General features: G+C 38.4%; 1 protein-coding gene across 3 annotated transcripts in view; it reads right to left on the reverse strand.

The window, feature by feature from the left end:
• Nucleotides 1-1179: 1179 nt before the first annotated feature.
• PPM1A (protein phosphatase, Mg2+/Mn2+ dependent 1A) overlaps nt 1180-17930 on the reverse strand; it is a 76491-nt gene continuing 59740 nt past the window's right edge. For all 3 annotated transcript variants that reach the window (XM_073610546.1, XM_073610545.1, XM_073610547.1), the window contains exons 4-6: nt 11947-12058; nt 6597-6654; nt 1180-2024 (exon numbers count right to left, since the gene is read on the reverse strand). In XM_073610546.1, the coding sequence (XP_073466647.1) occupies nt 1995-2024; nt 6597-6654; nt 11947-12058 (200 nt within the window). In that variant the 3' untranslated portion in view covers nt 1180-1994. The remainder of the gene's footprint in view (nt 2025-6596; nt 6655-11946; nt 12059-17930) is intronic.

A 17930-nucleotide genomic window follows, 5' to 3' on the forward strand; every position in this document is an offset into this window, starting at 1 on the left:
AGCCAGCCCAAGTGAAGTGGCGCACAAACAGTCTGACAATGCTGCTAACAGAAATGCAATGGCTGAGCACTGTCAGCCTAAAACAGAACAGGCAATAGGGGCAGGATCTTCATGTAATAATCTTTGCAATATATGAACAAATTGTTATAACTTTATACAGTGAGGTAGGATGCTAGACATACAGAACAATAAATTGTGTTTACAAACACTTGAAGCAATGCTGCAGTCAAATTAAATAATGGATAAACTCAAAAGGGAAAGCAAGAAATATCCAAGTTAGGCCCATTTGGGGTCATCCAGCTGCAGTGTGCCCTGGAGGGATAAGATGCTGCAGGCAGCCTGCCAAAGACTATGGCAGACTGCGGCTGGACAGGGATGAACGCTGTACTGAATGGTACTGGCATTTAGGGCCCAGTGCATTAAGGGATAGGGTTCCAGAAAGTTTAGGTAGAATGATCTGATAAGTGATGTGTGTGCATACCACCACCAGTGTCTTCTAGAGTTATAAGATGCCAGTGATACAGCTCACCAACATCTACCAAAACTAACAGCTCTAAATGTAGACTGATCCTTTAAACTTTTCAGTTTAAGGCCATTGATTTTGTGACTCTAAAAGGACATCACATTCTGGTACTTGTACTATACAGTGTACCTGAAAGGATACTATTCAATGAAAATTCACATAAACACAACTTTATACATATAGGAACAAAGGGTACACAATTTAGTAATTGGTGTTCATATGGAAACATATTGGTTGGTAAATGATACTTTGACAATCATAGTTGTAAACTGCATTATTGACAACTAATAGTTAAACATACACATGCTTAATAGTTGCAAATCACAAATACAGTTTAATCACTACCTTGCCCTAATTTCTGAATTGGTAAAGTGGAAAAAATATAAACATTTATTAAGTGTTAGACTTTCAGGATTTTTTTTTCTTCTTACAAGCAGAATATAAAAGCTTAAGACATAGTAGCTTCAAACTTCCTAAAGGAAAAAAACAATCCTACAAAACCTCTTGAGCAAAAACACAGGAGAAAAGGTGTAAATGCATGATCCTTGTGCATGGATGTGTGCTTCAACTGTGGGGCTTCAATAAATATTGAGATAACCAAAAATTTGGATAAGTGGCAGAGACCAAAAAGGCAGACAAGAAAAATTGCTCCTTAATGAGTGTTTGTCAAATCAAGCTTTATTGATAAAATGGAATTCAGAACTCTCTGTAGCAGCAACAGACCCAGCCAGTGTAGTTATAAACAAAACAAAAAATTACAACACAAAGTGATTAATAGTGAATGGATGTGTGTTTAAATCTTGGTGTAGATTTGTTCTTAAAGACTGCGTTTATCAGTCAAAGGTTATATTAAAAAATTCCAATAATTATCTTGTTGCCATCCAAAATTAATTTTGACAGAACTGAAAGCTGTTTTGTCCAAAAGAAAAAAAAATCCACTGTACACTAATGTTACAATTCTATAAACAATTTAATAGGGACCCCAAGCTGGTTATGTTGCTGCTTTATGTCCAATCTAAAACCACCACATGAATGTATCGGGTTAGATTATTGGTTGCATCACATAACAAGCTAGACTTCCTATAACCTTTAGAGAAATTTGCAGTCCATAATTAAATATGACAATTTGTACAAGGACAATTGCACTTTACAAAAAGAAAAAAAAAAAGTCATACAACAGAATTTGCTGGAGTCTGATTTACAACATGTATTGTTTGAAAGTACTTTAACATAAAATTTCAGTTTTACAAAAAGAAAATATATGTGTAGAGAAAGTATTAGGGGAAAAAAAAAAACAGTACAATAGTCAGGGGCCATTCGTACTGCGTTTTATTGTTTTCATCAAGCTCATCCACATCAAATTCCCTTCTTTAAATGAAAAAGGTTGAGGATGGATGCTAAGAAGGATCACTGAGGTTGGGCTGTATGTTCATTGAGGATGGATATAAACTCCATTTCTAAACGGATATATTTACCACATGTCATCTGTTGATGCAGAATCCTTTAAAAGATAAGGAGCAAGAGTAAATATTCATTAGAATGTTTTCAGTCAATTTAAAAGTTTAAGGAAACCTTTCCTGGGAGAAAATTGGAGGTTGCCACGTTTCTGATAAGCTTTTCAGATCTGGGACAAAGTAGTGAAACCAGAGGGTCAGCATAAGTCAGGCAACCAACATTTTCAGTAAGAGGTCAGCACCCATCGCTCTCTAAAGAAAGGTTTTCTTACATACATATGAACCTAGAAGAATACAAATGCGCTACTAACTGCATATATAAAAGAAAAAACAGTGACAAGTGATGGCAAAAGGAACCACAGGGCCCAGCAGAAACACTACCCAACACACCCAGGGCTCTAGATTGCTTTTGACCATTAACTTAGAACCTGTTTTTCCAATATACAAATTAAACAGCCATAGTTCTACTGAAATAAAAGTTCAAAATTCTGTTCTTGTGTAATCATTCTTCCAGTCACCTTTAGAGCTGTACATTACTTATTTTGTTTACTTTTTTGAAATTTCTAAACATATGCTTTAAGCTCTTCCCACTAACATACTACTTTTCAAATCTTTGCAAGGCTGCTAGCGACAACTAGGTTGTCTATGGCTGTCCGTTTCATGCTAAACTAATGATTAGGAACTTCAGTGGTTCTTGATCAGAGTTCACTATGATAGTAATCACACACAACTTAAAACACATATTTTAGCCATCAGAGGCCACTGCAGCCTTTAGATGGCAGTGTGTCTGTTTGATACTGTAACTGATATAGTATTGAAAAGGTTTACTTGTTAACCTATAATAATAATAAAAAAAAAATAGAACAGTGTTTAGGAAAACAGTACATAAATGTAGGCTGCTAAAACTGTCCTAGGTGTCTAGGCTTCAATGACCTCTGGCCATGACAGAATTAACCATTTTGTGGCCAGAGATCATTTAGAGCCTAAACAACCAGATCAGTATGCTTTGTATCGACACATTTACCTGTTTTGGTTTTTTTTTTAAAGGCTGAACTGCAACTATTTGAAGAGAAGCTCTGAGCAACATAATTTATAGCGTTGCACTGATACTAGTATCGGTACCAATACCAAGCATTTGCATCAGTACTGGTACTCTTATAAATGCTCTGACTAATCTGATACCTGTTGCATCAGGCCAGGTATCCTCAGCGTAGCAGGGGGGCGGCCAGCCTCACAGATGATCGGTGCATTGGTGGGGGGGGAGGTACAAGCACCGATCTCCCGTATAGCTTTCAATAAAGCAGCCGACAGCCGCTTCTCCTCCTCTCCCTCCCACAGCTGTCAGTTGTGTTTATTAAAAGCTATACAGGGAGATCAGTGCTTGTACCTCCACCCGCCGCTGCACCGATCACCCCCGACTTGGGGATCGACCAATATTGTTTTTTTTCCTGTGCTGATACCGATATTTCGGCCACCTCTCAGAGCGATGGCTGATAGTGTGCCAATATTCTGTACATTTAAAAAAAAAAATTACACTTTATCACTGTTATTGCTGTTACAAGGAATGTAAACATTTCTTGTGGTATTCATCTTTAGTTTAGCTGAGGGTGGAGAGGCTTCCCACAGGTAACATGCCAGTGTTGTGAACCTGAAGACCAATGAAGAACTGGCACAGGTGAGGACAGTGCTGGACCTTTGGTTTCCCTGCATCCAATTCGCATGACAGGAGAGTGCGCCTGGCTCACACAGCTCAAGGATGGCCGCGGTCCACATTTAAAAAGGGTCCTGTGCATCTTTGGTTCTGATTCAGGTGGGAATTCAGACAGGATTTCCACCTGAACCAGTTAACAAGGAGGCACCAGACCCCATGCTGTGAGCCATGGCTGCAGCATATGTTTACCCAGCCTTAATGTTGGCTGTACTCACGGTTCTCTTTAAATGTAAAGTTGTAAAATCATCAGGATGAGTGTGACACAACATCTGGGTAATTTTTCTACACATCCATAGACCAACTTCTAAAAATGACTGCATATGTTTGTAAAGGATGCAAAGCTGCCCTATCTTAGTGCAATACCCATAGCAGTCTTAAAGCACAAGCCTCAAGCCAAAATATATTAAAACTTTATGATCCTTAAATGTGGTGGCTATGTTAGTTTTCTTATTTAGAATTTTTCATCTGGTGATCCAGCCAATAAGACTGGGTATACATGGTTAGTTCCTGCAGCCGCTGATCAACAAAAGTTTTCCCAGTGTTTGACTTCTGTCGAGTGGGGACAGCTACAGATTAATCAGAATTTTTCACCTTCCTTTGCAAAAGTGGAAGAGGGTTGAGACAACCCATTAACAGGAACACAGGTCAGCTTTTTGTCATTTAAAACCCTTATCCCGAAATAGTTGCAGAGTGGGCTGAAAAAATGTTAGCTGGAGTTCAGCTTTGTTAGTCAAGTATCTAAATTTGGTAGAATATCTATACTACTCTCCCCAGAGGTTGAAAATGCTGCCGTTTATGTGTGGTTTGCTGCTCCTCCATTAAGTGGAGCCACCCTAGGGGCTTGTTCACACAGGTGGATGTGGAGGGCAGTAAAGCAAGTGGTTGAGTTGTGGTTTTGTTTTGGGGTTTATATGCTCATTAAGACACATGCAAGGTTGGCATTTAGCATAGTTTACATAAGGTTATAAAGAATGCAATACACAGTAGTTGAATAGGTTACTTTATACAATTTGAACCCAACAGTTCAGAAAAGACTTTTGGGGAGGCGGTGACGTTTATAGCATCTGTTAATTTCTTAAACTAAGCTGGCATTCCAGAATTCAATAAACTACATTTTTTATACAGACAAGACTACATTAAAAAACCTGTCATTATTGCGGTGAAGACTAGAGGTCGACCGATATGGGTTTTAATCTGGCCGATGCCGATATTTAGAAATCTCGGTGGCCGATATGTGATGCCGATTTTTTTGGGCCGATATATTAGGCCGATTTTTTTTTTTTTCTTTTTTCCTTCATCTCATCAAATTTAACAGTTAGACCCCTTTCACACTGGGGCGTTTTTCAGGCGCTTTTGGGATAAAAATAGCGCCTGTAAAGTGCCTGTAAAACGGCTCCCCTGCAGTCTCAGTGTGAAAGCCTGAGTGCTTTCACACTGAGGCGATGCGCTGGCAGGATGTTAAAAAAAGTCCTGCAAGCAGCATCTTTGGAGCGGTGTATACCACCACTCCTGCCTATTGAAATGAATGCGCACCGCTGCCAAAGCGCCTGCAAAGCGTTTCGGCAGCGGCGCTTCAGGGGCGCATTTAACACCTTCCTCGGCTGCTAGCTGGGTTATAAGCTCTCCGCTAGCAGCCGAATAGCGCCGCTAAAATGACGGTAAAGCGCCGCTAAAACTAGCAGCTTTTTACCGTCAACGCATGCCCGCTGCAGTGTGAAAGCAACCTAAAGTGATACAGAAAATTTTTTACATTTAAACATTTATTAAACAAAACAAACCTCCAATCAGTTCACTTGTATGTATAATTTAGATTAAAAAAAAAAAATATATAAAAAAAACTATATCTTAAAAATAAATACACAAAAACAGGTAATCAAAACTTTTGGACGAAAAAATATGGGCTAACTTTACTGCTTATTTTTTTTTAAAATTTATTAGTGTATTTTTTTTTTAAAAATTGCGTTTGAAAGACCGCTGCGCAAATACCGTGTGACATAAAATATTGCAACAACAGCTATTTTATTCCCTAGGGTCTCTGCTAAAAAAAAAAATATATAATGTTTGGGGGTTCTAAGTGATTTTCTAGCAGAAAATACAGGATTTTTACTTGTAAGCAACAAATGTCAGAAAAGATTTAGTCTTTAAATGGTTAAACTGAGAACTTCTACACACAGAGTTCAGCTCATTCAGAAGTGTAAACATTGTATCAATTCAGGTTCTTTTTATCAGATTTGGCAGGCTGCCCAGAGAGGGGAGAGAAGTGCTTCACAGAAGACTACAGGCAACTTGTATTGACTTCAGAAGTCATTTGCAAGTCGCGCTGAGTTATATCTGCCTTTTTTATCAGCACAATCAGCCGATGCCGATTAAGAAAAAAACACCAAATATCGGCCGATATATCGTATATCGGTCGACCTCTAGTGAAGACTTCTGTATACCCTTGTTTTATGGTTTCATAATTTTGTTTTGTTGACAGCTGTTCATGGCCTATTTGTATCCATTCATATTGTCTTGTCATATGCTATTTTAAGACATACCAATAAGGAATTTAAAAATAATGACCTGTCAGGAGAAAAATATGGAACCCATCTTTTTGGTTTTTGAAGGTGCGTGTGCTATGAGGTGGTCACCCCTTTTTTCCTCCATTACTGTATGGTACACTTGATAGACAAATGCTTATCCTGTATCAGGGACTCACCAGATGAAGACAGCCCAGAAGTTTACATGTACCAAAGGAAATTGCCAATAGAAACTTCCATATTTCTGTCCAGATATGCCTTTTTTTAAGAATTTAAGATGCCCCTGATGTTTTACTATGTATAAAATTACAATCACTAAAGAGAAGCCAATTTAAAATGGAAGCTTTCCCACCAGCAGCTTTAGAAAAGTCAGATGCTGAAATACTTACAGTGTCATCATTTCTATATGGATTCAGCCTGTTGTAAACTGCTTCAATCACACTCCGCCTAAATCAAATTGAAGAAAAAAAAAAAAAAAAAAAAAAAAAAAAAAAAATCATAAATCATGGCAAAATATTTTAAAATAGTGGTCACATAAGTCTGTCCAGTACAACTAAGACTGACCTAAATCTCCTGCTTCCCATTAGGAGCAGCGGAGGCACTTTCACTAATGGGGCACTAATCATACAAATGTCATAGAACTTAATGATAGCAGTATCTATCTTACTGGGTCTAAGGTGTTTCAGGTGAACAGTAAACAATCCTGTATGGACACTGTTTATACAAATGAACCTAGGAGTATCTGTGAATGTAAAAAGCACTGCAGGTTTCACAATTAAATTTTTTATTTGCAAGATCTTTGTGCTCAAGTTTTACGGCCTACACAATACCAGTGATTGTATGTGCTAGGTTCTTCTACATTTAGGTTTAGAATTTTACATGTTTTTACTATGCATGATCCAGAAGTGGGATCACATCAAAAATTCAGCAAATCTTGGGCTAAAAAAACAAAAACAAAAAAAAAAAAACATTCACAACCCCTTTAATTAAAATAAACAGGTTTATACTTATCTGCTCTGTGCAAATGTATTACACAGAGCAGCCCCAAACCTTTTCTGGTGTCCCCGCCAGAACTCCTGACCCCTCCTTCTGTTGTTTCCTATGAGGGCGCACGTGCGGGTTGGATATCTGCTTAGTATGCTAGTGTACTATGCCAACTGCAGCATACTAGCTCTGGCTCAGAGAAGGACGTGTCAGGCCACTGCTTCAACAAATTTCTACTAGAGATGAGGTTGATTTAAAAGCCATTCCACGAGACATGTATATAATGTTTAAGACTGTAGTTACAGTACAATTATTCAGTGCTATCTGGAACATCTCAAAATTTAGCATTCACCATTATGCAACCACTGTACAAAACTGGTGCCCTTTTGGATTGACATGACTTGCCTTTTTTCCATAACCCTAAAACAAATCTAAAGATAATCAAGCCCTCGCCAGTCTGTGGCTTCTCTAGAGCTTACAAACATCGGTGTATGCACATTATCTGAAGTAAATGCTACAAAAGCTTTTTAGGAGAACAACCACAAGGCATCAATGAACTAGTGCAATGGTCTTCAAGGTGTGGCCTGAATACAGACCTTTGCTTATCTTTTTCCAGCCTTACTTCTCCCAGTAACACCAAATATGGACACTATTCCTTGCACTGACAAACAATGAGAGCACATTCCTCCCACAGATACCAACGATAAAGCACTATTCCTCCCACTGATGAGCAACTGGCATTATTCCTCCCACCATATCCAAAGATTTGATACTATTCCTCCTCCTGACTACAAACACTGCATACTTTTGTTACTCCTTGCTGACAAACTTGAAGGTATTGTTTTCTACTCCAACTGGGCCCACTCTAGCCCCCTTAAGACTGAAGGACAGTTATATGGTCCTTTTGTTTAGAACATTTGTAGGCCCCTGAACTAGAGGACAATTAATGATTTGGTTGCACTTTGCTATACTGATGCAGCCCAGAAAAAAAAAAGTCAATAGTTCATATAAACAAACATTGATAGAATGTTGCACTCTGAGAAAAAAGTTCAAGTGTAGAGAAAGTAAAAGCAGCTTTAGCCTGGCTCCTCCCAGGCTATGCCCCTGACACATTTCACCCCACCCACAGGGCTTAAGGCCCATATAATCAAAAAAAGTACCGCTTTTCAAGCGATTGCACGTTAATCTGATTGTTAGTACACAGCTTTCGAAAGCAGATCATGACAATTCATGCAAAATTTTCCAGTTTGGAATTCTTTCCTGTATTGGAGGCATCCCTAAAGAAAAAAAAAAGTCTGGGTAGAGCAATGGCATTTTGCCCCCCTTCCGCCCAGGCCAATTTTCAGCTTTCAGCGATGTTGCTTTTTAAATGACAATTGCGTGGTCATGCTACACTGTACCCAAACAATTTTTATCATTTTGTTCACACAAATAGAACTTTTTGGTGGTATTTGATCATGTCTGGGTTTGTTTTGTTTTTTGCTAAACAAATTTAAAAATAAAAAAAGGTAATATTTTGAAAAAAGGTCTTCATTGGTTATAAAAATTTGTAAATAAGTTTTCTCCTTCACTAATGGGCAGCAATGAGGCGGCACCGGCAGGCACCAATGAGGCGGCACCGACAGGCCCAAAGGCACGAAAGGCAAAAGGGAACTTCACCTTCCCAGCCTTTCCTCTGCTTCACATTTCCTTACCCATCCTAGAATTTCCTTTCTAACCCACCTCTAATTACATCAGTCCCCTACATTTATACAAGCCTCTACCTCTCCCGTGGCTGCCCCCCCCCCCCAAGAATGTCCTAGTCGCATCCTCTTGGGCTCCCCAAGAACTCCTTCCCCACAAAATGGTCTCCATCTTATATACAAACTCAAATACCGAGATTATTTCCACGATGCCCATTTGATTTATATTTCTAACACCACTTACTATTTGTAAGAAGGTCTCTGTCAAACCCCCTTCTCAAATGAATACCAATATGTATATTGCCCACTGATCTTACTGCTGAAGCTCATTTATGTTAAATTTTACTTGTGATGATCCTAACTAAAGCCTAATACACACTATCAGTTTTTTTTCTGTGATCTCCCCCGCTGAGCTATGTTCTGACAGGGGGACAGCCCTCCGCCAGAACAATCTGGTTAGCCATTGGCTGAGAGTGCTGATTGGGAGCCGGTCGGCTGCTGTTTTCCAGCATGCTCATCCGACAGAAGCTGGCCAGCTGCCATACACAAGGGCCAATTTGAATCACTTTGCGACCAGCTGCCATCATACAGTGGCAGGTCGGCACGATCCTGCGAATCGTCATAGCTGTAAGTCGGCTCCTTTAAGCGGGCTAGTAGGCGAGCCCTGCATTGCGGGGGTGCTGATGTCCGCCTGCCACGCGCGATTGCGGGCACGAGAGGCAGAACAGGGACGTGTATAAACACACAAATGCTAGGAACCACGATCTGTCATCTCCTATAGTCAATCCCATCCCCCTACAGTTAGAACATACAGTCAGGGAACACAGTTAACTCCTTGAACGCCCCCTAGTGTTAACCCTTTCCCTGCCAGTGACATTTACACAGTAATCAGTGCATTTTTATAGCACCGATAGCTGTATAATTGTCAATGGTTTCAAAAATGTGTCAAAAGTGTCCGCCATAATGTAGCAATCCCGATAAAAAAAAAGAAAAAAAATGCAGGTTGCCGCCATTACTAGTAAAAAATAAAATAAAAATGCCATTAGATATATATCCTATTTTGTAGACGCTATAAAACTTTTGCGCAAACCAATAGACGCTTACTGCGATTTTTAAAAATAAAATATGTAGGATACACATCGACCTAAAACTGAGAAAAAAAGTTGCTTTTTGAAAAAAAAAAATTGGGGATATTTATTATAGCAAAAAAAAAAAAAAGTACAAAATAGTGGGGTTTTTTCCAAAATTGTCGCTTTTTTTTGCTTATAGCGCAAAAAATAAAAGAAACGCAGAAATTATCAAATACCACCAAAAGAAAGCTCTATTTGTGGGGAAAAAAATACGTCAATTTTGTTTGGGTACAACGTCGCACTATCGCGCAATTGTCAGTTAAATCGACGCAGTGCCAAATCGCAAAAAATGGCCAGGCCATTGAGCAGCCAAATCTTCCGGGGCTGAGGTGGTTATTGAACCGGCTGTCGCCGCCCAGCATTGTTCCCGTGTGTACGGCTTTAGTTTGTGTGCTTTGACCCTACTTCTGTATGAAAGTGTCCAAATACTTTATAAATAATGAATTAAATATGTATCTCAAACAAAATGCCTAAAATTAGATTAAACTATAGCCTCATTATGTTAACCACTTTCGGACCGCCCGCTGTAATTATACGGTGGCACTTTCCCCAATGGTCTTAAAAAGGAGAATTTTTCTTCAAATGATTCTATTGCATTTTGCTTAATATGAGATCTGAGGCCTTTTTGACCCCAGATCTTATATTTAAGAGGTCCTGTCATGCTTTTTTTCCTATTACAAGGGATGTTTACATTCCTCGTAATAAAAATAAAAGTGACCCCAAAATTTAACAAAAAAAAAAAAAAAAAAAAAAAAAAAAAAAAAAAAGGAGGACAGGGTCAAAAAAGTAAAGCGCCCCATGCCGATGAGTTTGTACGCAGAAGCGAACGCATACGTGAGTAGCGCCCGCATATGAAAACTATGTTCAAACCACACGTGCGGTATCGCCGTGATCGTTAGAGCGAGAGCAATAATTCTAGTACTAGAACTCCTCTAACTCAAAACTGGTAACCTGCAGAAATTTTTAAATGTCGCCTATGGAGATTAAGGGTAAAAGTTTGTCGCCATTCCACGAGCAGGCGCAATTTTGAAGCATGACATGTTGGGTATCAATTTACTAGGCGTAACATTTTTCACAAAAAAAGTGCTTGTAAAACCGCTGCGCAAATACGGTGTGGCAGAAAGCATTACAATGACCGCCATTTTGTTCTCTAGGGTATTAGAAAACAAATATATAATGTTTGGGGGTTCTAAGTCTGAAAAATAGGCCCAGTCCTTAAGTGGTTAAGATGTCAAAAATAAACTTAGGTACATAAAGCATTCAGCTTCTAGAATTTGTATGTTGAGATCTGCACAGCAGGAGATTATTCATTGACTGCATTCAGACAAAAGCAAAACATGAATAAAGTGGCGTTTAGCTTAAATGTGCATTTAACAAGCAACAAGGTGGTGTACAAGGTCAGGAAAATTTACAAACCATATTGGTGGCAGCTAGAGTAGCGTTAAATAGAATTGCTAAAAAGCATACAAAAAAAAAAAGACACCAAAATGCAAGATTCATTAGCTGGAGAAACCTCAAATTTAAAAACAAGCTTAAAAGAATAAACAGGCAAACCAATATGCACAACACATGCTACATACAAATGCCACAAAAAAAAAAATAAAAAAAGTTTCACAACTTTGCTTAGAGGGGCAGGAGTCCTATAATCAACAGTCAGCCTCCTCAGTAAAGAGAAAAACTATTTGGCATAATTTTAATCAGTATGAAACCCCTGGTCAAAAGGCTAATGGACCCACAAGAGAAGGGAATGGCTCAGAAATGAGTTGCCAAAAAAAAAAAAAAAAAAAACACAACGTTCAGCCCAGCACTATCAATGCCATGGAACACGGATTTTTGGAAACTCAAAAATCCAAGAGCGGTTTTTTTTTTTTTTTTAATTTTTTTATGTGGCATAATTACTACTATTGCAATAAAAATGGGTCACAAAACACTCATTAACTCACTTGCTTGCCAATTCACCCCCAGGTGGGAGGTTAGGGATGGTCTCAGTGGCTAATGTACGCATCACATGGACTAAGTCTGGCACACCATCTTCACCCTGCTTCTTTATGATCTCTAGGAATTAGAAGTACTTGTTTTGTAAGTGCTATTCAAATTCAGCCAACAGTGTATAGCTTCACCAATATTTTAGCAAGCACAATGGAATGTTTCAAAAAAAAAAAAAAAAAAAAAAAAACAAAGTATATTTTGAAATCACATTACAAATCACAATTTAATTTGTACAAATTCAAGAGTGTGTATGTTAGAATTGAAAGCATTCACTTTACCACAATAAAATGCTTCAAAAAGGTTTGAATTTGTGTTGCATACCATTCTACTTCTAAAGAATTTAGAATTCAGACAACGCACACCTAAATATTTGAAAATCGTACCCAATAAGCACACCAAAACATGCCTAGATTTTACACATTAACTTAGTGGTGTTTGTTTTTGAATAAAATGCAAAGATCTCAGATTTGGTTTGCCAAATTATTTTATTGTAGAATTATAACATCTAAATCAAGTCTACAAGGTTTTCTTGCCGAGATTAAGCTAAACAAAAATAAAAATAAATCTCATCTAGACAATTTACATCCTTAAAGTGGATTACAAATCACATAAGTCTCCACCAGACAATTACATTAGTGAAGTAAGCTAAGGATACAATCTGCATTTTACAGAGTACAATTAAAATAAGAATTCCAAATAAAAATTGTCATAACTGCCACCTACCTTTCATCATTAATGATTATTCTTACAGTGTAAGGGCTAACAGCCATACTTGCATTGAAAATTTTTTACACTCAAAACATTTTAGCCAAGACTAATTCAGAGGGAGGCATTAGCTTGACTAGGTCAAAATAAAAAAGCCATTCTGAACAGTCATGTGTGGGGAATAAAAGTTAAATACTGCATTGTGTGTCTATACTATTGCCTCTAATGCCACACTTTTAATCTTCAAGTTTGTCAACTGTAACATTGTCTGTTATACACAATGAACGTACCAACTCTTATACCAAACAATGCTGCAATATTTCAGATGAACTTCTATTTAGGCCCATCTTTGATATAAACTGTATGTCCTATGAACACTGTGGAATTACCTATGAACACTATTACTTTGTTTAGCTTGACTTGGCACCTTGCTGGATTGCAAGCGACATATAGGTCATGCCGATACCGACAATGGAGCTCCAGGGTAGAGAACAGAATGCTAAACAGAAGGTCCATGGCAGGTCTCCAATGTATGTGTATACAATCAAATGGAGTGGCAGTAAGTTTGAGGAAAGCACTTAAAACTACTTCACTGAGCCAGTCCACTTTTTATTTGATTCTCCTCTTAAAATTACACAGAACTTTCTAGGTTTCTACCTTTTAGTCAAGAGGTTTCTCCAATGGAATGAAGATAATTAGCACAAGGAAAGATAGACTATGATATGGAATAAGCAATGGCAGACAGCACCACAAAAAAAATAGCCATGCCAAGTAAAAATAAAATCCATGCTATTTTACTCATGAAACATGTGTGGTGGTGGGATTGTAAACTGTATAAACTTTTAAGGCCTCCCTCAAACCATTGGTGTGTTACTACATGTTATAACAGGAGTTAACATTCACCTTAAATTGAAAAAAACAAAACAAAAAAACAAACACACACACCTTTTTTTAACCGTACACCACAATTAAAAGGCATGCACATTGCCAACTACTGTAATTGTGTGCTTTCATACATGAATACTATTGCACTGTACCACACAATTTGCATTAATGAGCATTGTCACAACACATAGGTCTGAAGGGGCCTTCAATGTTTGTATATGTATAAAAAAAAAAAATCTGAAAGACTTAAATTGGTTGAACACACACTAGCAAAATAAAGTTAGCCTGCTAGCTGGTGCTCACAAACCTAGTCCTAAGCACGCATTTGCAAAACAATGCGATCCATATAAAACAAAATGAAACCGCTGCTACTGCAAATTTCCAGATATAAAAATCATCAAAAAGGACTTTAAAAGACTTTGCCATCTTAAATGCAGCTTGCCTGTGGATTCAAGTCACTAAACTGAATCCGTTATATATTTAAATTTTCTCTTCAAAAAAAAAAAAAAAAAAAAAAAAAATTGCATAGGTTTGGATTTTAAATGGAACAGAAATGTAACACTTGAAAATCTCACAAATTTTGAATTCCTTATAACACACCACCAGCCAAAACGCAGCACTATTTTATGGATATAACTTGTGTGGAAATCCTCATGCATTTGCTAGAAATGATATATACAGTATATATACACACTAGATCATTGAAACGCATGCAACAGCCTTTCAAACGTTTCTGTCACACATGACAGTCAACACACACACACACACACATTCCTACTGGCCCATCACTATGATGGACAGCATAAGGCAAAAAGGCACAGGCAAGCTTCACAGTTAGAAGGTGCCAAAGCTTTGTCTGTCAGAAGGCCCAGGAGTTTGCAATGACAGAAGGCGCTTGAGAGGCTGCTGTATTTTTGTTCTCAAATTTTTCTTTTTTTATCGAATTTTATTTACAAAAAGTCAACTTTACATTTCGCTGAAAGCACAAAGTAGGAAAATGGAATGTGGGTCTCAACTAGCTATATTAATTTGGAGGACTGCTGTAGCAAGAATTCAAGATTAATTGCGCACGGCTGATTGGAAAAAAAAACAAAAAACAAACAAACAAAAAAAAAAAACACATTTTAATGTGACCTGGCCCAGGAAGTAAACTGCGCAAAATTGCCTGCTTAGCAAAGGTTTGGATTTTTCTTTCCATTTAACAATCATACTAAAGTGATTTAGCTTCTTTTAATGGACAACATACAGTATGATATATTACCTATAAGTTCATCCATACATCAACATGTTTGTAAAAATGTAGTGCCATTAGTAGTGTGCAAACGTGTCAGTTTCTGTGAAAAGCAGTATAGAAAAAAGGCGTTTATTTAGCAAACATACTTGTAGACATGTCCAATACTAGCCATGTGTTGCAAATTTGTCATGTTATGAACTCACACTAAAAAGGACCTCTGAAAGTGGCAAAGGAAGGTAATAGTGGAAAACAAAAGTCATTAACCACCATTCTTCCTTTTTTTTTCCATTACTTATAAACATCACTAAGTAATTCAATGTCAAAATTAAAAAAGTGTCAAGAATTAAAGTGTACTGCTGCTTTTGCAGCCAAGTCAGGATAACACCTACTTTGGATTTGGTACAAGTCTCCATTTACATAGCATATCTTACCCATTTTACATGCACCATTCTAGAACGACCAGCAATCAAAAATTCTACTTAGTTCTTTTTGTTATGAGGGGATAGGAAAGCTGTGTTTACAGAAACATTATCTGCACGGTGCAGACAGATTATCAATTGTATAATCCCCCCCCCGGTAAGCAGCTTCCGATCAACAGATACCAGTAACACAGACCAAAAGCGTGTACCATGCTTTAGAGGCTAGGCTTGAGTTGTATGTCACTTAGGACAGACTTGGGATACTGACACTGTTCAGAAAACTTTGCAGTCAGCCATGACACCTGAGAAAAATCTAAAAAAAAGTTAAGCATTATTATGAAAATCTTTTAGTCATGCTGCGCTAATGGGAACACAAAAGTGTTTTCTCAAAGTTGACTGCAAAAGTGGAAATGCGCTTTAACCCTTTTATGACTAAGCCTATTTTTGAAATGTGGTGTTTACAAGTTAAAATCCGTATTTTTTGCTAGAAAATTACTTAGAGTTCCCAAACATATATATTTTTTAGCAGAGAATCTAGAGAATAAAAATGGAGATTGTTGCAATATTTTTTATCACACGGTATTTGTGCAGAGGTGTTTTAAACGCAAATTTTTGGAAAAGTGACACTTTCATGAATTTTAAAAAATCCAAACAGTAAAGATACCCCAATTTTTTTGTATAATGTGAGATGTTACGCCGAGTAAATGGATACCAAACATGTCACCCTTTATAATTGCACGCACTCGTGGAATGGCGACAACTACGGTACCTATGAATTTCCATAGGCGACGCTTTAAATTTTTTTTACGGTTACCAGGTTTGAGTTACAGAGGAGGTCTAGGGCTAGAATTATTGCTCTCGCTCTGACGATCGCGGCGATATCTCACATGTGTGATTTGAACACCGTTTACATATGCGGGTGCGACTTCCGTATGCGTTTTCTTCGCTGCGCGAGCTCGCGGGGACACGGGCGCTTTAAAAAAAAAAAATTTTTTTTTAATTTTTTTTTTTTTATACTTGTAAATTGTTTAAAAAAAACTTTTTTTTTTTTTTTTAAATTTTATTGCTGTCACAAAGAATGTAAACATCCCTTGTGACAGTAATAGGTGGTGACAGGTACTCTTTATGGAGGGATCGGGGGTCTAAAAGACCCCCGATCCCTCCTTTGCACTTCACAGTATTCAGATCGCCAAAAACGGCGATTCTGAACACTGAATATTTTTTTAAAACCGGCGCCATTGGCAGCCGAGTAAACGGGAATTGACGTCATGACGTCGCTTCCACGTTTACATTGAGAAGGCTGGAACGAAACCGCCCACAGCTTCGTTCCAGCCCGCCCCCAGCCGCTGAAGGCGCCGATTGGACACCGGGCTTCCCGATCGCACAGGAGGCCCGGTAAGAGCGGCGGGAGGGGGGGGGGGGGATGTCCCCTTCCGCTCCTCCGGTATAACAGCTGAGCGGCTTTTAGCCACATCGGTTGTTATATATGGTTGGCCGATCGCCGGCTCGAAACAACGGTACCAGGATGATGCCTGCAGCTGCGGGCATCATCCCGGTATAACCCTGGAAAGCCGAGTACGCAGATGTGCGTACGGTCGGCGGGAAGGGGTTAAGGCAACAACCAAGATACATAATCAGATTAAATTTTTTTAGATTGTTGACTGACAACACCAATTTCTTCTATTGTGTGGTGTCTTGACTAATTTAATAGCTTGAATAGCTTTGTGTCACTGACTCAGATAAAGTATTCTAACTAGATCTGAATACTTTCTTGTATGCTTGTCCCCGGTCACAAATGCTGGCCATAGATGATGCGATTTGCAGCGGTTACAGGAAAATCACTAGATTCCCCTATTAATAGCAGAGCTATTGTGTTCTCCTGGCAGGGAGGTGCATGGAGTCTTCTCTGCCAGGAAAACACAGCGATTACTGCTAGTGGCTATAGCCTCTGGCAAAAATCAAATGTAAAAATCTGACATGCTGCTTGTACCAAAGTCGATCGATGGATCAACTTGGGTACAATCAGGCTGCCCAAAGATAGTTTGAATCTCAGTCGGTCCCTGCTGAACCAGCCGAGGTTCGAATCATCTATGGCCGACTTAACTCTAAGAGTACCAACAACCAGGCAAACTGCATTTATGGAAGGCAGCCAGCAATGGCAGCCTCCATATCCCTCTCCTCATTTTATAAAATCTAGATGTAACCCATGTTCTTATTCCCTGGCCTGCCAAGGGCAGCAGCAGTAGCGTTTCCACTACGTGGCATGTTCATTGTCATACTTTTACCAGACTCAAAGAGTTGCAATTTCAGCCAATTGTCTTGACCCAGGTATCAATTTTAGATTAAAAGCAGGCTTAAAACAAAAAATTTAATATATTGCAGCTTACCAATCCTTAGATGTGGTGGCTGCATTTGGTTTTTTTTTTAGTCTTTTTTCACCTAGTGATCTGGCCAGTAACAACTCCTGTATTAGAGTGCCCCCTACTCTGGGTGAAGAGATGAAAATAAAGGAAAGCCTAAAAAAAGAAAAAAAACAAATGCAGCCAACACATCTAGGAATTGGTAAGCTGTAATAAATGTTTACTTTTGGGTTTAATGCCATTTTAAAGGACACCATCGACCTAAAAAATAATTCAGGATTAGCACATGTATCAGAGTTGACTCAGTCATTAACTTTATTTTTCTCAGGGCTCCC

The sequence above is a fragment of the Aquarana catesbeiana genome, linkage group LG13, assembly GCF_042186555.1.
Source record: "Aquarana catesbeiana isolate 2022-GZ linkage group LG13, ASM4218655v1, whole genome shotgun sequence".
Lineage (NCBI taxonomy): Eukaryota > Metazoa > Chordata > Amphibia > Anura > Ranidae > Aquarana > Aquarana catesbeiana.